Raw genomic sequence first — 19,210 nt, forward strand, 5'->3', positions numbered from 1 at the left:
GAGAAGCATACTGTATTTTGGAGACAGGAATGAATGAAAACATACTGTGTGTATATGGTTGGTCCTAATGTTGGGAAGAGATGCATTATCACACAAAAAGGTTTATGTACCCTATTTAGAAGTTACTGTGTAGGAAAAGGAACTTATAAAAATGTAGACACATTGGGTTATGGACATTAGGGAAGGTATGTGCTATGGTGAGAGCTATGAAGTGTGTAAGCCTGATGATTCACAGACCTGTACCTCTGGGGCTAATAATACATTATATGTTAATAAAAAAAAGTAAAATGCCAAAAAGTATAAATTTAAAAAAAAAGTGGACACATTGAAGACAAAGAGGTTGCAAACTAGAAAATAAGGTGAACTCTTAAGCTCCGTTTTCTGACTGTTTAAGTGCATCAGGGGTTGGTTAGTTAGCGAGTTTAGAGAGGCGTGGCACCTCTTGGGATCAGGCTAGACCCAGTCAGTGCCTCATTTCCACAGAAATACATAAGCTCTGTGTTAACCAAAACCCTCAGCGGTTTTGGAGCTTTTTCCACCCCCAGCAGGGAGGTCCTTTGGGTTTGACTCTTTCGGTTAAGCCTTTGGGAGTTATTAGCCACATGGATATAGAGTGGAAGGTTTTTATTCAATGTCTTTGACCCTCAGTTTATTCATCTACTAACAAAAGTCAAGAAAGGACAAGCAAGGCCTTTAAGTACCTGCCATGTCATATGTAAAATGCAAGAGTACAATTTTCTCCCCTCTTTTCACTCCTAGCCTCCAGTTTGCACCTTAAGAGACCAGTGCAGGGGCGCCTAAATGGCGCAGTGGGTTAAGCATCTGACTCTTGGTTTTTGCTCAGGTCATGATCTCAGGGTTGTGGGACTGACCCCCTTGTTGGGCTCCATGCTGAGTATGGAGCCTGCATAAGATTCTTTCTCTCCTTCTCCCTCTGCCTCTCCCTTCTCCCCACCCCAGCTCTCATGCACGCTCTCGCTCTCAAAAAAAAGAAAAAGAAACCAGTACAGAATTAAGTTACTTGCGGAAGATCCATTGTCTTAATTCCTGAATCATAGGGTTGTTTGGATGTTGAGAGCAATGTTTGTGGAAATATATAATATACTGTCCGGGACGTAGTATGTGCTCCCTTAGTTTTATTTGTTAGTGTGGACAATGAATGAGCCCCATAATCAGGTTTTCACAATTCTACCTGTAGTTTCTAAAGTTTGGCAAGAGCCTATGTAATGCAAAACTGACAACTGGTTTTCATGTATATAAAAGCTTAGTCAGAACAAAGAAAATGTAAAGACCAATGGATTAAAAAAAATCCAAAAAGTTTTTTTTTTTTTTTTTTTAAGATTTTGTTTATTTAGTTGACGGAGAGAGACACAGCAAGAGAGGGAACACAGGCAGGGGGAGCTGGAGAGGGAGAAGCAGACTCACCGCGGGGCAGAGAGCCCAATGTGAGGCTCCATCCCAGGACCTTAGATCATGACTTGAGCCGAAGGCAGAGGCTTAACCGACTGAGCCACCCAGGTGCCCCCCCAAAAAATCCAAAAAATTTTGCAGAGACCAGAGTGTATAGAATTTGAACACCCTTGTGGCCGGAGCCCTAGACCAAAGGGATTGAGCGGCGTGCTGTGAACTTTCCACGGTGTGAGTTCAGGCACATTATATGAGGACACCAAGGGCTGAAAGGTTCAAGGTGTCTGGTTGGCACACTTGGAAGTTCTCAGCACACTTAGTGTGTAGATCCAGATGTTGAAACTAAGGTCAGTGCTCAGGGCCTGACCTCCAGGTTCAAAGACTGATGTTGTTCCATGCCCAAAGCACATCACATTTGTGGAAGTTACTTCACAAGAAGACTTGTTTCAGAGTGATTCCTGAGTGCTGAGGGTGATGAATCATTGGGGATTCCAAAGCACAGAGACCTTTACTTACTGCAATGGGGAAAAACAAACAAATAAACACTTGTAGTTATCATATCTGCTTTTCCTAGGTAGTATGTATATACACATTGTCTTCATATAGAATGGTGTCTAGGCTTGGAAGACCTTTAAAGTTTACGGCATTGAGAACCTTCTGAAGGAAAAAAAGTAGTGTTTTCAAATTGTAAAGATCCCAGTATTTTCTCATGCTTGAGTGTGAAATGAGGATGACAGCACCCGTCTCCGAGTGGCTGTGAAGAGAAAATGAGAGCGCATCACATCGACCACTGGAGTTTGGCAGATATTCTTGTCCTCATCGACCGCCTTTCCCCGGCCTCTCGTGTAGGGAATTTGTTGCAGACCAGTGGTTCTGCGAGTGTCGTTCTCCAAACAGCCGCTGTGAACGTGTGACGCAGTCTGGAGCCCCTGCTACTAGATCAGAAGTGCTGGGGGTGGAGCCCACTGATGTGAGTTTCAGCCCATCCCAGGGGCAGGGGCTTCCCTGGTCTAGGGTCCTTGCAGAGCAGTCTTTAGCCGAAGCACTTATGAATTGCTCCCTATCACGTGCTTTCGAATACACAGGCCCCCTCTGTCTCTTTTGTGACCACTGACACATTTCTGAAACAACTGGTCTTATGGCTTTGACTTATGATCTTTGCCTTAATAGTCGAATTTGCTAGAATATGGCACTAACTCAGAATATTTGGGAGCACCTGGGTGGCTCTTGGTTTCAGCTCAGGTCATGATCGCAGGGTCCGGAGATCGAACTCCGTGTCAGGCTCTGCACTCAGGGAGGAGTCTGCTTGAAGACCCTCTTCCCCTACCCCTCCCCTAGCCCTCACTCTCTCTCTCTCAAATAAATAAATAAAACTTAAAGAAAAATTTGGAAAGTGGCCATTCAAGGACAGTAACTAGGTTGGATTTTAACAGGACCAAGAGCAGTCTTGGATATGCAAGCCTGTGGTCTGTTAAGAGAAAGAAAAGGAAGACTGACTCAGATGAGGGCAATTAAAGTGAAACTAAGCACCACTGATATAAACTCCCTGATTTCTAGAAATTGGCTTTTTAGGAATGTCAAAAACATTCCCATTTTTGCAGAACAAAGTTTTGGGGGAAAATTAGGAGATGAGGGGTAGTGGCAAGTTTGTTACCATCTCTGTTATAAGTAGAAAGATATTCTGATTTGCTGTGGACTTGTTGAATAAAATCATATAAATCAATTTTGAATATTACAAGATGGCTCACATTTAACCAAGTCACTGTTAGTCCAGCTTTTTCAGATTCACATTTTTTAAATCTAATAAATTCTCTTTTGTAAATGTAGCCAAGGAGGAAGTTTGCTTAAGGCTTATGTCTTTTTTTTTTTTTTTTAAGATTTTATTTATTTATTTGAGAGAGAGAGTGAGCACGAGCAAGGGGAGGGGCAGAGGGAGAGGCAGACTCCTTGCTGAGCAGGGAGCATTAATGCCATGACCCTGAGCTGAAGGCAGACCCTTAACCGACTGAGCCACCCAGGTGCTCCAGGCTGAAGGCTTATGTCTGTGCTATACTTCCTAACTAGTAGTCTATGTAGAGAAAAAATATCCTCTTGAAGAAACTAACAGCATCACTATTGTTTAACTTCTGGGTCATTGATGTGACCTATTTTGCATGCTGGCTTCGTAGGTTATATCCTGTAAAAAAAAAAAAATTAATTGATGATGAGTTAGCTTGTCTCATTTATACAATGTAAATATTCTTGAAAATTTTCAAAAATTTAGATAATCACTAATGCTGCTGTCATTAATTTTCACTAAGAAGATTTTATTTCACTTGAATTTATTAAATTTCTGGCTTAAATTCAATACAAATATTGGGGTATTAAATAAAATACAACATAGATGATTCTTTTTTTTTTCATTTAACATAGATGATTCTTGCTTTAAGGAACAATAAAATCTGAGATCTAGTGAATGGTGTAAATTTTTTTCTTTTTAGCTTAAGAATTTGTACAACGGTTTGTGAGGGAACTGTTCAAACATACAACAAAGGTGAGAGAACTTTAGCAATGAGTATCTATATACCTCCCCCTTCCTGGATTCCAACATTAAACGTTTAGTGTGCTTGCCTCCTCATGCGTCTGTCCTTTGTATGGTTAAAATGTGTGGATACTCCCTGTGCCTTCTCTCATGGAATGAATGGACTGCACTCCTCACTGTGTTTACTTGGATGGGTTGATCAGTTACATTTTATGCAGCTACCTTGCATAGCCCTACATTGTGGCTGAAGGGCTTTGTTACTTTGGGGTTTGTTTCCTTCTGTGCATTCCGGGAGAGTCAGAAAGGCTGCCTAAGAGTTCAAATAGGGACTCTTTAGGTGCACAGAATGTGGTTGAAGAAAGCGATAAATGAGTTCAGCAGAATCTCCTGATGCTTAATCTGGGCTGTGCTTATTCTCACTGCCTGTCCTGGGCCTGTTGGTGAGGGCCTTGGGGCCAGCTGAGGGCTGGCAGTTCTGAGGTCTAATGTTTCTTTGGAGGAAATGGAAGGATGTCAACTTGGCAAGCCTTATTTTCTTTCTCTTGGAACCATCGGTTGCTTTTCTGGGTATACTGTGTTGTAAGCACGTGGCACACAAGGTTCTCTTTGGAACTAGCCTGAGAACTGGGGCCCCTCTGTTAAGAAAGGCAGCCCTGCTGGGATAAAAGGGAGAGCCTCTGAAAGGTCAGTGGGAGGGTTCTTGAATTACGGGTGTTGAAAGCAGATCCTTCCCAAGCTCAAGGCTGCTGCCTGCTCCCTGCTCTGATTGAAAGGTGTTCCCAGTCCAGCCCAACTGATTCCCTTTGCGGTGAGGACTGGATCCCTCTGCAGAATTTCCAGTGGGTTTCTCTTCAGAGCTGTTACATACGTCACTGAGTCTCTTCATGTAGGTGTTTCATGATCACCTGAGACAAAGGTAGAAGCATTTGATCACTCTTGCTTGGTGGGAACTGGAGGTGCTTTCGATTGGGGGCCAGATTTAATCTCCCGTATAGAATAACTGTTCTCAAACTTACAAGGCGAATCTTAGTTCCCTCTTCTAAAAACAGTAGCAGCACTCTTTGGGGTTAAGTATTTAAAAGATCTCAATCAGAGCTTTCACTTTTACGTATAAAACTTCCTTCTTAGGCTTCCTTTACAGTTTCTTCTGCAACTAGCTAAATGCATGCATTTAGCTTCTGAGTATTACAGAATAACTTAGGGCAGTGATGGTGGATGGATCTTCCTTGATGAGACTTGAGGGCATGGATTGTATTGAACTAGAAGTTCTTGAACTTCGTTGCAGACTGGAATCACAGAGTCTTTTTTTTAAAATTTAATTTATTTTTTATTTTTTTAAAAGATTTTATTTATTTATCTGGCAGACAGAGATCACAAGTAGGCAGAGAGGCAGGCAGAGAGAGAGAGAGGAGGAAGCAGGCTCCCTGCCAAGCAGAGAGCCCAATGTGGGGCTTGATCCTAGAATCCTGGGATCATGACCTAAGCCCAAGGCAGAGGCTTTGACCCACTGAGCCACCCGGGCACCTCTGGAATCACAGAGTTTAAAAACACTTAACAGGACTGCAACATCAGTATACAGAAGTTAATTGTACTTCTATACACCAGCAAAGGAAAATACGATAATGGTACATTAAAACAACAATTATTAGCAATAATTTCAAAATGAATAATATATTCAGGAATGAATTTAACAAAAGAAGCACAAAACTTATACTCTGAAAACTACAGAACATTGTTGAAAGAAATTCAAGAAGACTAAATAGAAAGACACTCGATATTCATGGATCAATATAGGCACACTGAGGAGATATTGGGGATTCGGTTCCAGACTTAACTCAATAAAGTAAATACCAAAATAAAGCAAGCCAAATGAGTTCTCTCATTTCCCAGTGCATATATTTATTTGACAGAGAGAGATTACAAGTATGCAGAGAGGCAGGCAGAGAGAGAGGAGGAAGCAGGCTCCCTGCCGAGCAGAGAGCCCGATGCGGGACTCGATCCCAGGATCCTGAGATCATGACCTGAGCCAAAGGCAGCAGCTTAACCCACTGAGCCACCCAGGCGCCCCCCCCACAGTGCATATAAAAGTTACGTTTACACTATACCCTTTTTTTTCTTTTTAAAGATTTTATTTATTTATTTGATGGACAGAGATCACAAGTAGGCAGAGAGGCAGGTGGGGTGTGGTGGCAGGAAGCAGGCTTCCCACTGAGCAGGGAGCCTGATGTGGGGCTTGATTCCAGGACCCTGGGACCGTAAGCTGAGCTGAAGGCCGAGGCTTTAACACACTGAGCCCCCCAGGCACCCCTGTTTACACTGTATTCTTATACTATAGTCTTTTAGGTGTGCAGTAGCATAATGTCCCAAAAAATATGCACACTGTTACAAATTTTTTATTGGTAAAGGATGCTAACCATCCTCTGAGCTTTCCATGAGTCACAATTATCGACAGAGCACTGTAGCACATATAACATATAATGAAAAGATTTGAAATATGGTGAGAATTACCAAGGTATGACACAGAGACATGAAGTGAGCAAATGCTTTTGGAAACTTGGTGCCGATAGACCGGCTGGATGTCAGGTTGCCACAAGCCTTCTGTTTGTAAAAACGTACTCTCTGTAAGTACAAAGCACAGGGTATGCCTATACTGTAAGATGGCTGTAAAATGGATCTACAGATATAAATCCTATCAACATCCCAAATATCTTCTTGGCGCAAATTGACAAGCTTATCCTAAAATTCATATGGGAAATTGAGGGAAATCAGATAGCCCAAACTATCTTATAAAAGAAGAATAAAGTTGGAGAACTGACTTCTGGTCCTCAAACTTCCTATAATGCTATAATAAAACTATGTCACACTGTCAAAAGGATAGATAGTTAGCTCGAGGGAATAGAATTGACAGTTCCAGAAATAAATTCTCATGTTCATTGTCAGTTGATTTCCATCAAGGGTGCCAAGGCAGTTCAAAGGGAAAAAGAATAATTTTTCGATAAATAGTGCTAGGACCACTGGATACCATTTGCAAAAGAATGAAGTTGGACTGTTTCCTCATACCGTGGACGAACATTAACTCAAAAGGCTTCTGCCTGTCTCTTTGAAGAAAATATGGGAAATAGAAAAAAATTTAATGATCTTGGATTCGGCAAAGCAGGAACAGAAGAAAAGAAATTAGACCTCATCAAAATTAAAAACCTTTACAATGGACCTCCTCAGGAAAGTGAAAAAACTCAAAGAATGGGATAAAATATTTGCAAATAATGTCTGTTACAGGACACCTGCAGCATGTACAAAAAAGTCCTATAACTCAATAATAAAAACACAAATAACTCAATTAAAAATGGGCAAAGGATTGGAATAGACATTTATCCAAACAAGTCTGGATCAAAGAAGTCTTCCAACATTGCATGCCAGTCACGAGCCCAGGTTGTTGACTGCACTTTGATCAGCGAGCTGTAAATCATACGTTCCCATGACCTCCTCCTTGGCTTCGGTTACCGTGCTAGAGCAGCTCTGAGAACTCAGAGAAGCACTTTACTTACTAGATTGTTGGTTTATTATAAAATGCTGCTCAGGAACAGCCAGAGGGAAGACATGCATAGGACAAGGTGTGGGAAAAGAGCATGGATCTTCCAAGTCCTCCAAAGCATAACACTCTTACCAAATCTCTATGTGTTCACCAACCAGTAAGCACTCTGAACTCAGACTTTTGGGTTTTTATGGAGGTTTCATTCCATAGGCATGAGTGAGTCAGTCACTAGTGGCCCCTGATGTAACCTCCAGGCTCTCTCTCTCTGCTCCCTGGAGGTCAGTGGGTAGGACTAAAAGTTCCAGCTCTCCATGCCCAGAGTTGGTACTTCTGGCAGCCAACACCCCCCACCCCCACCGACCTAGGAGGATTCCCAAAGTCTCCTCCTTAGCATAACAAAAGATACTTTTTATCTTTACCATCACATAGGAAATTCCAAGGGTTTTAGATGCTCTGTGCTGGAAATAAGAATGTATTTGTATTACTTATTACAAATCATAATATCATGGCAGTCTTTTCCATTAGTGTCCCGTAGTTTCCAGTGTTTCTTTTTTTTTTTCCAATTTATTTATTTTCAGAAAAACAGTATTCATTATTTTTTCACCACACCCAGTGCTCCATGCAATCCGTGCCCTCCTTTTTTTTTTTTTTTTAAGATTTTATTTATTTATTTGAGAGAGAGAGACAGTGAGAGAGAGCATGAGAGGGGAGAAGGTCAGAGAGCGAAGCAGACTCCCCATGGAGCTGGGAGCCTGATGTGGGACTCGATCCCGGGACTCCAGGATCACGCCCTGAGCCGAAGGCAGTCGTCCAACCAACTGAGCCACCCAGGCGTCCCACCATGCCCTCTTTAATACCCACCACCTGGTACCCCAACCTCCCACCCCCCTGCCACTTCCAACCCCTCAGATTGTTTTTCAGAGTCCATAGCCTCTTGTGGTTCACCTCCCCTTCCAATTTACCCCGACTCCCTCTCTCTAACACCCCTTGTCCTCCATGCTATTTGTTATGCTCCACAAATAAGTGAAACCATATGATAATTGATTCTCTCTGCTTGACTTATTTCACTCAGCATAATCTCTTCCAGTCCCGTCCATGTTGCTACAAAAGTTGGGTATTCGTCCTTTCTGATGGAGGCATAATACTCCATAACGTATATGGACCACATCTTCCTTATCCATTCATCCGTTGAAGGGCATCTTGGTTCTTTCCATAGTTTGGCGACTGTGGCCATTGCTGCTATAAACATTGGGGTACAGATGGCCCTTCTTTTCACGACATCTGTATCCTTGCGGTAAATACCTAGGAGTGCAATTGCAGGGTCATAGGGAAGCTCTATTTTTAATTTCCTGAGGAATCTCCACACTGTTCTCCAAAGAGGCTGCACCAACTTGCATTCCCACCAACAGTGGAAGAGGGTTCCCCTTTCTCCACATCCCCTCCAACACATGTTGTTTCCTGTTTTGTTAATTTTGGCCATTCTAACTGGTGTAAGGTGATATCTCAATGTGGTTTTAATTTGAATCTCCCTGAGGGCTAATGATGGTGAGCATTTTTTCATGTGTCTAATAGCCATTTGTATGTCTTGATTGGAGAAGTGTCTGTTCATATCTTCTGCCCATTTTTTGATATGTTTGCCTGTTTCGTGTGTGTTGAGTTTGAGGAGTTCATTATAGATCCTGGATATCAACCTTTTGTCTGTACTGTCATTTGCAAATATCTTCTCCCATTCCGTGGGTTGCCTCTTTGTTTTTTTGACTGTTTCCTTTGCTGTGCAGAAGCTTTTGATTTTGATGAAGTCCCAAAAGTTTATTTTCGCTTTTGTTTCCTTTGCCTTTGGAGACATATCTTGAAAGAAGTTGCTGTGGCTGATATCGAAGAGATTACTGCCTATGTTCTCCTCTAGGATTCTGATGGATTCCTGTCTCACGTTGAGGTCTTTTATCCATTTTGAGTTGATCTTTGTGTACGGTGTAAGAGAATGGTCGAGTTTCATTCTTCTACATATAGCTGTCCAGTTTTCCCTGCACCATTTATTGAAGGGACTGTCTTTTTTCCACTGTATATTTTTTCCTGTTTTGTCGAAGATTAATTGACCATAGAGTTGAGGGTCCATATCTGGGCTCTCTACTCTGTTCCACTGGTCTATGTGTCTGTTTTTATGCCAGTACCATACTGTCTTGGTGATCACAGCTTTGTAATCCTAACCAAAGAGGTAAAGGATCTGTACTCGAGGAACTACAGAACACTCATGAAAGAAATTGAAGAAGACGCAAATAGATGGAAGACCATTCCATGCTCTTGGATCGGAAGAATAAACATTGTTAAAATGTCTATACTGCCTAGAGCAATCTATACTTTTAATGCCATCCCAATCAAAATTCCACCGGCATTCTTCAAAGAGCTGGAGCAAATAATCCTAAAATTTGTATGTAATCAGAAGAGACCCCGAATCGCTAAGGAAATGTTGAAGAACAAAAATAAAGCTGGCGGTTTCCAGTGTTTCTTGTCCATAGAAGCATACCTGTCTCCTGTCCTTTTCTTCAAGGCTCGGCTCTCTGCCAGGAAGCTACTTCCTCCTCTGACTGTCCTTCTGTCCTAATTATTGGCGAATGGTGACAGATTATTCTAGAGACAAGGTTTTAATCAAAGAAATCTAAAGGTTGAAATTTCTGGTAATGTCGACAGGTGGACTGAGTGTAGAGAGTGATACTTTGGTGGGGGTTACATAATTATATACACCTAATTTTATAGCAAGATAGCAAGAGTGCACGTGCACCCTTAAGATCTGGGGAGGGGCAGAGGGAAAGAGAGAATCTTTTTTTTTTAATTGTTTTTTAAGGATTTTATTTACTTATTTGACAGAGAGAGAGAGAGAGAGAAAGGGAACATAAGCAGGGGGAATCAGAGAGGGAGAAGCAGACTCCCCGTTGAGCGGGGACCCTTATGTGGGGCTTGATCCCAGGATCCTGGGATCACAACCTGAGCCGAAGGCAGATGCTTAACGACTGAGCCACCCAGGCTCCCCAAAGAGAGAGAACCTTAAACAGGCTCTACATCCACCATGGAACCCAACATGAAGCTCGCTTGATCCCCGAGACCCTGAGATCATGACCTGAGCTGAAATTAAGAGTCAGATGCTTAAACAACTGAACGACCCAGGTGCCCCTCTCTCCACCCAATTTTTAAGTCCTAGTTGTAATAAGTGTATAAAGGAGACGTAACGAGTGTTTACGGTCTTGGAAGGGTTTTAAGCGGATGGCAGAAGAGATCAATCAGATTTAGATTTTATTCAAGTTCCTTCTGCCAGCAGTGTGGACAATTAATTAGAGGCAAAAACAGATACAGCAAGATTAGTGAATGGACCAAGGCAGAAGCCCCGGTAAGAGGTAATGGAAAGGGGTCTAAGGGTGGGCAGAGGAGGCAGATAGAAGCGAATGGACCGAACCAGTACTTAGGACATGGGATGGATAGGACTTTGCATTTATTAAGTCAGTCACCCAGTAATGTGTTTTGCAGTACCTTCTACATGTTTTTCTGGAGTCCGTCAGAGAATAAGACCACGTACTAATAGCTGAATTTCTAGTGGGGCAACAAGATAATACACAAGTAAATAACATTAGGTAATAGAAAGTGCTATGAAGAAATACAAAGCAGGGTAAGGAGGCCTGATAGGGGAGGGACCGTTGTGCTTTTTAGCCGGTGAAGGCCTGTCTGCAGACGTGACGCTGAGGAGGGCCCTCAATGACGTGAGATCGAGCCTTCTGGGAGGAAGGACATTCCCGGGGGAGGAAAGGGCACCAACCAAGAAAGAAGGCCTTATTCAGGAGCAAGCGTGATACGTAGAGGAGACAGCGAGCAGGTTCATAGCCCCGGAGTAGAGGGGGAGTGTGGTAGAAAGGAGCTCAGAGCAGCAGCCAGGAGTCAGGACAAGTAGGGCCTTGCGAGCCGTGATAAGGAGTGCGAGGCGCATTCATTGGAGGGTTTGGGGCAGGAGAATAAAATGGGATTTGTATTTTACAGAGATGTATGAAGAGTGCCTTGACTACTGGATAGAGTAGAGACCATCGAGAAAGCTATTGCCGAGGTCTCCGGAAAGGGTCACGGGGACTTGAGTTTGCAGTGGGAGTGATGAGAAACGTTGAGTGTGGGGACATGTTTTGGTTGTAGAGTTTGAGGAAAAGAGGAATCAAGGATGTCTTTGTTTTTGTTTTGGCCGAGTAACTGGGTAATTGGTTCCATTTACTGAGATGGGGAAGACTGGGGATGTGGGGAAGCTGGTATGTGGGGGGAGGTGGATTCAAAGGCTCTGATCAGTATTGAGGGCTTGGTTAGACAGCCAGGGGAAGACTACCCAGAAAATACTTACTGGGTACAGGGTAAGAGAAAGTGGTCTCCTAGATGATCCATACATTTCTGGGTTGTGCAGCCGGATGGATGGAAATGTCCTATTCACAGAGATAGAAAATGCAGGGCGAGAGGTGCCTGGGTGGCTCAGTGGGTTAAGCGTCTGCCTTCAGCTCAGGTTGTGATCTCAGGGCCCTGGGATCGAGCCCCGCATTGGGCTCTCTGCTCAGTGGGGAGCCTGCTTCCCCGTCCCTGCCCCAGCCTGTCTCTCTGCCTACTTGTGATCTCTCTGTCAAATAAATAAATAAAATCTTAAAAAAAAAAAACAACGAAAACAACAAAAACAAAGAGAGCAGAGGCCCCTGTGTGGCTCAGTGGTTAAGTGGCTGACTCTGCCTCAGGTCCTGATTCCAGGGTCCTGGGATTGAGTCCCCCATCAGGCTCCTTGCTTAGTGGGAAGCCTGCTTCTCCTGCCTGCCGCTCCCCCTGCTCCTGTTCTCTCTCTCTCTCTCTCTCTGACAAATAAATAAAGTCTGAACATCTATGATAAACTCTTGGGAAAGCTTAGATTTCAACTTTACAAGTTTGCAAAAGAAGTTGAAATAATTTTTTTTTCTAGTCTTCTGTAAAGACTCACACAGTCTTTCTTTTTGGTTTCTGTTTGACCCTAAGCTTTTTCTAGAGATGCAAATCGTTCTAAAGGGAGGCTTGAATGGAGGCATGTGTGCTCTTCTGTTGCAAGTATCTGTCCTGTTTATGATGCTTCTGGCCACAGCAGCTTCACTGGTTCTCAGAAGGGGGTAGAGAAAGGATAATCCCAGGAGGTCAGAGGATTAACATTTCCCCCATGAAGTTCTTGATAGAGTCTAAGATCACGCGAAGCAGAGTAGAAATAATTCTGCAGTCTGTGACTTTTTCAAAGGGTTCCCGTATACAGAATATCAGGTTTGTGTTTTGTGTGCGCGTGTGTTTTGAATCCTTTGAGGTAACCATAATGGATATTATCATTTTTTTAAAAAGATTTTATTTATTTGACAGAGATCACAAGGAGGCAGAGAGGCAGAGGGAGAGAAGGGGGGAAGCAGGCTCCCCGCTCAGCAGAGAGCCCGATGTGGGGCTTGATCCCAGGACCTTGAGATCGTGACCTGAGCCGAAGGCAGAGGCCTAACCCACTGAGCCCCCCAGGCGCCCCAACAGATGTTATCATTTCTGGTGTTTCAGTGAAGGGAAGCTGGTCTGGGGCACGGTCTAAGTCACTTGCCCATCATCGCTTGCTAGCGTGACTCCACGGCCGAAGCCCAGATATTCTGATAGATGTTCGTTGCTCGGTTCACTTTGTTTTCCTGGATACCTTCCCCTTGAACCTGGAGACCATACATTTTTAGAGTCTTTCTGCTTAAATTTCAAGTGGCAGCTGGGGAGATCAAAGTGGTCACATTGACATCTATGTGGCGGACGGAGGGCCAAGAGGTCTGCAGAACAGAGCCGGGTGGACAAGCCTTCACATCATTTTTTCATTTGTCCCTGGGTGTGACATTCCTTCCTGGGTGCCAGCTCTGTCGGTCCTCTCGAGTGTTGCGTGTGGGCAGAAATTCTTCCCCACATTTCCTGATGTGGCTCTCTCCTGCTTCCCGTTCTTAGCGCAGGAGACCATGTCTGGCGCCAAAACTCCTGGAGCAAGGGATTGCTCACCCTTCTCTCAAATGAGAAAATAAGAGCTAAAATACAGCACCCAGAGTGCAGTCGACGGTAGGAAGAGTTCTGCGAGAGGAGCCCTGTTCCCGGATACCTTTTATTCTCCATACGGACCCAGGAGCACTTTCCCCATGTGTTTAAACATCATTTGAAAATATTTTTCATGATTCCTCAGCGAGCCATTGTATGAATTGAGCATCATTTATTTATGTGTTCTTCTCTTTTGGGTATTTGGGTTACTTTCTCATTTTTTGATGATGAATGGTGATGAATGGCATAGGGGGAAAATGGACTCGTTGAAGAAGGGAATTGTTAAGCACGTGAAGAAATACAAATCTGGTTTAAATGCGTTGCTCTAGTCATTGCTTCCGGAGTCCACTGTAACAGTAATTTCGATCAGCTAAATACAGGATTAGTTTCCTGAAATAATGCCATTGTGATATTGGTTTTATTTTCAGACAGGGAAAAATAAAGATGGGAGCACCTGGGTGGCTCAGTCATTAAGCATCTGCCTTCAGCTCAGGTCAGGATCTCAGGGTCCCAGGATCGAGCCCCACATCCAGCTCCCTGCTCAGTGGGGAGTCTGCTTCTCCCTCTGTACTACTCCCCCTCATGTTTGCTGTCTCTGTGTCTCTTCTCTCAAATAAATAAAATCTTAAAAAAAAGAACAAAGAAATAGGTTCACGATTATGGTATCTGTATTCTGACCATAGAATTTATTTAATAGTTAAGCTTTTATAAAATGTTGGTGCAACAGCAATATTATTAATGTAGCAGGTTGATACATAAATGCATAAATTTGAAGAGTTTGAACCCAATTGTAAAGAATCTCAACTTTATAAGTGTTGTTAGTTCATTGACCGGCTTATGTATTTTTGGGGTGTCCTCAAACATGTGTTCTTGACTTGTTTTCATCACGCATACAGAAAAGAGCTCCAATTATGAACGAATTAGTAGAAACTGAGGAGTCCATTTCTGGGATTTCTTTCTTTCTTTCTTTCTTTTTTTTTTTTTAAAGATTTTATTTATTTGAGAGAGTGAGTGAACAAGAGAGAGCATGAGCAGGGGGAGGAGCAGAGGGAAAGGGAGAAGCAGACTCCCGGCTGGACAGGGAACCCAACTCAGGGCTCCATCCTGGTACTCCAGAGTCATGACCTGAGCAGAAGGCAGACACTTAACCAACTTAGCCAAAACTTAACTACTCATAGCCTACTGTTGACCAGAAGCCTTATTGATAACATAAACAGTTGATTAATACATATTCTGTATATGTATTACATACTGTATTCTTACAATAAAGGAAGCTGTAGAAAATGTTAAGAAAATCATTAAAGAAAATATACTTATAGCACTGTATTTATTAAAAAAAAATGGCTCCTGGGTGGCTCAGTGGGTTAAGCCGCTGCCTTCAGCTCAGGTCATGATCTCAGGGTCCTGGGATCTAGTCCCACATCGGGCTCTCTGCTCAGCAGCGAGCCTGCTTCCTCCTCTCTCTCTCTCTGCCTGCCTCTCTGCCTACTTGTGATCTCTCTCTCTGTCAAATAAATAAATAAAAATCTTAAAAAAAAAATGTGCATGTCAGTGGACCCACACAGTTCAAACCCATGTTGTTCAAGTGTCAGCTGTATTTTGATTCTGTTTGGCTAAATCAGCATGAGAGTCAGAGTTCTACTTTTGAGCAAACTTTGAGGGAGAGGTAAAAATGGAACTGGGAAGTCACATAAGTTAAAAAAAGAGAGAGTAAAGAAGGCATTTGCCATCAGGGCAAACGAGGGTTTCTTATTTCCCATATCCATGTTGGATGAAAAGTGTGAGCATATGGGAATTTGACGTGTTGCCTTGCATAAACTCATATTCTTAGGATGAGGTCATGCGTAATTAATCACCTGTCTTGCTTTCTTTCCCAAGCGATGGGTCTTAGTGTTCACACTTGTGGTAACTTTGGTCTCCCTCAGTTTCCCCGAGCACAAGAGCTCCAGGACTGCCAGTGAAGGAAGGGGAGGCAAGGGTGGTGTGTGACCTTCGTGCTACTGTGAGGCAATGGGTCATTGTCTTTTTCCTTCTTACCTTCTAGTGCTTGAAACAGTACCTGCAGCTGGCAATCCGAGAAGGCTGTGGGTCTCCCATTGCTTGCCCTGACACGGTGTGCCTGAACCACGGGACCCTGCAGGAGACGGAGGTATGCTCAACTCCCATGACCTTCCCTCATGCCTGTTGATGTTACTCCCTGGGATCCTCACTGCGTACTTCCCTGCCAGGGGGTCTAGAATCAAAATGCAGAGGCTACCTCTTTAAAGGAGTCCTCTGTGGCTGCATACCTATGGATACTTCATACAGACTGTTGAAGCTGTTGCTTACCGCAGTTCCATCGATAAATGCTGTCTGCGTGTTGGAGAAATTCTCCAATAGTCAAAGGCGCTAGGAATCAGGTTTACCAGATGTGCAGTTTGGAGGCAGAAGAACAAGGGGTCTTGTGATCTCTAATACTTTAAAGATAAATGGACGACAGATTTTCTTTAAAGATTTTTATTTATTTACTTGATAGAGAGAGATCACAAGTAGGCAGAGAGGCAGGCAGAGAGAGAGGGGGGAAGCAGGCTCCCCGCTGAGCAGAGAGCCCAATGTGGGGCTCGATCCCAGGACCCTGAGATCATGACCTGAGCCGAAGGCAGAGGCTTAAACCACTGAGCCACCCAGGCGGCCCAATGGACAACAGATTTTAACCAGTTACAGACAATATAAACTATTGTGGTTGTACAGAGAGAGACGGAGTCGAATCATTCCATAGGCCTCTGGTTGGATCTTTATCAGATATCAGAAATGTCTTTTTTGAATGAGTTCTCCCATTTCCTTAAGATTGTGACATACCATTTTCCTTTGTTTCTTCTTCAATCCCTGATCAGGAGCCTTGCCCTTGAATCTGATTTTTTTTTTTTTAAAGATTTTATTTATTTATTTATTTGAGATAGAAAGCATGAGTGGGGGGCAGAGGGAGAGGGAGACTCCCCACTGAGCAGGGGGCCTGACACGAGGCTCCATCCCAGGACCCTGGGATCATGACCTGAGCCGAAGGCAGATGCTTAGCTGACTGAGCCATCCAGGCATCCCAGGTCCTTCTCACTTTAAATCAGGAGATAACCCACGCTAACCCATCTTTGGGAAGATTGTAAGCATTGCTCCTTTTACTTCTTTGCTTTGGCTGGATTGTTAGAATGGAAAGAGGTCCCATGAAACAGGGGAAGTAAGTTACTCGTTCAGCAAACACAGCTCACCTGCTGTGTACTAGGTGGTCTTCCAGATGCTTTCATAGCTGGTGAACTGTCCAGTCCCTTCAACAGACTTAGAAAGGGAGGCACAGGGGGATTAAGTAATTTGCCCAAGAGTGCATATCTAAAGCCCAGAAGAGCTACAATTCTAATCCAGTTCTTTCTGACCACCATAACTACATGGCTTTAAGAGTAGAAGGTGGTGGGGCACCTGGGTGGCTCAGTGGGTTAAGCCTCTGCCTTCAGCTCAGGTCATGATCCCAGGGTCCTGGGATCCAGCCCTGCATCGGGCTCTCTGCTCAGTGGGGAGCCTGCTTCCCCCCACTCTCTCTGCCTGCCTCTCTGCCTACTTGTGATCTCTGTCAAATAAATAAATAAAATCTTTAAAAATAATAATAAAAAAAAAAGAGTAGAAGGTCTTCAGTAGATTGTGTAATAAGGGACCTGATAATTGGAGACTCAGTAGTGTGCACACGTGTGTGCGTGGATATGTATACATATGTATGTGTAGGTGGGGATGTGTGTGTTGATACACTTTGTTTGTAAAGCATGTCCTCTGTTTTATAAGCAGAGCAGGCAGAATGATGTTTATAGACCATTTTTAACCAGTATGCCTCCGGGTGTCTCCTGTTCAGTTCATGGAATATCAGCTAGGGGTTACAAGTGAGTTTGAAGTATTTTCTAGGAAAGGATAAAAGGAATATATAATGGTTTAGAAGTGTATTGTTTTAGGAAAATCATGAAATAATGGAATGTTTTTAATAAAAAAATAATATTGATTATGTCATCCTTTGTTGAGAAATACTGCTTTCTTTTGTGTGAGAAAAGTATAGAAGGAAATTAAAGTGGGGAAAGACTGGGTTAGCTAGACAGTTTGGCAGTGGGTTTTAAAGTAAGTCTCAGAGGTGCCTGGGTGGCTCAGTGGGTTAAAGCCTCTGCCTTTGGCTTGAGTCATGATCTCAGGGTCCTAGGATCGAGCCCCGAGTTGGGCTCTCTGCTCAGCAGGGAGCCTGCTTCCCCGTCTTTTTCTCTGCCCACCTCTGCCTACTTGTGATTTCTCTGTCAAATAAATAAATAAAATCTTTAAAAAAAAATGAAGTAAGACTTGGGTGTTCACAAGCATCTTTTGATGCATCATCCTTCTAGGAAAGGTGCTTCCTTTTTGATTTGCCTCTGTGAACCAGTCAGTGGTGTTTATCAAGTGTGCACAGTCTGCCAGGTCCTGTTCCAGGATACAGAGGCAAATAAGATTGGCCCAGTGCTAGCCTCATGGAGTTTCTGGTCCAGCAGAGTGACATTAACCAGATGACAAGTGAAATTAACTATAGGCCTGTATCCTAGACCTTGCACTGTCCAGTCCAGTAGCCACTTGCTACATGTGGCTATTTACATTTTAATTAATTAAGATCAGGGGCGCTGGGTGGCTCAGTCGGTTGAGTGTCTGCCTTCGGCTCAGGTCATCATCTCAGGGTTTTGGGGTTGAGTCCCACATCGGGCTCCCTGCTCAGCGGGGAGTCTGCTTCTCCTTCTCCCTCTGCCTGCTGCTTCCATTGCTTGTGCTCTCTCTGTCAAATGAGTAAATAAAATCTTAAAAAATTAATTAAGATGAAATAAAACTAAAAATTCATTCCTGTGGTTGCCCTAATCATGTTCTAAGTGCCCCCGTAGCCATATACGGCTCATGGCTGCCTGATTGGACAGCACCGACTCTGACATCTCTGACACTGCAGAAAGGTCAGCGGCATGGTATTGTTGTAGACTTTTCAACGTAGGTAACCACTAGCCATTGACAAATCGGGGATCACATGTTAGAGCTAATGTGTTCAGACGAGTGGGTGAGGAGAGCCTGTCTCACAGCTCTCCAGAACAGAATTTAATTTTCCTGATTTTCTTAGAATAGAATTTTCTATTCATATTCGCCTGCAGTTCCCCTCATCTGATTTCTTACCCCTTCCCCATCATACACATTCTCAACACACTTACCCGGTACTCGTTCCATGTACCCAGTTTGACTCGAAAAACAGTTTATCTTTCAGTATGGAAACCCAACAAACCCATAATGTCTCTTAGAAGTTACCAAAGGATATTTGAAAAACAAAAACAAAAACAGAAAAAGACAGGACAAAAGCATCTTCTGAACTAAAACTATGGTATGTCTTTAATTCTTCAAAGTCTGTTTCCCATTAGGCGAGTAGGAAGACCAGGGCATTAAAGGGCCGGTTCTGTTCTTACTGGTCTGCCGAGAGGCTGACTAAAGATGGGCATGAATGTACAGTCGTCAGAGTTCTTAACCAACGGGCCACTTCTTCTCAGTCCCCAGAGGAAAACATTGTGCTGGTGGTACTTAGTGGTCTCTCATTTTGAATGGAGACGTAAATAGAACATTATGTTAGATATTGATAGCTTCACCAGTTTATATGGGACCATTCCTTTCAAAGCAAA

The 19,210-nt window shown here is 43.4% G+C and overlaps 1 protein-coding gene across 3 annotated transcripts in view; it reads left to right on the forward strand.

The window, feature by feature from the left end:
• The window catches only part of RNF144B (ring finger protein 144B), an 82,934-nt gene that overhangs the window by 27,557 nt on the left and 36,167 nt on the right, over positions 1 to 19,210 (forward strand). For all 3 annotated transcript variants that reach the window (XM_044259579.1, XM_044259589.1, XM_044259598.1), the window contains one exon: positions 15,577 to 15,681. In XM_044259579.1, the coding sequence (XP_044115514.1) occupies positions 15,577 to 15,681 (105 nt within the window). The remainder of the gene's footprint in view (positions 1 to 15,576; positions 15,682 to 19,210) is intronic.

The sequence above is a fragment of the Neovison vison genome, chromosome 1 (assembly GCF_020171115.1).
Source record: "Neovison vison isolate M4711 chromosome 1, ASM_NN_V1, whole genome shotgun sequence".
NCBI classification, from domain to species: Eukaryota; Metazoa; Chordata; class Mammalia; order Carnivora; family Mustelidae; genus Neogale; species Neogale vison.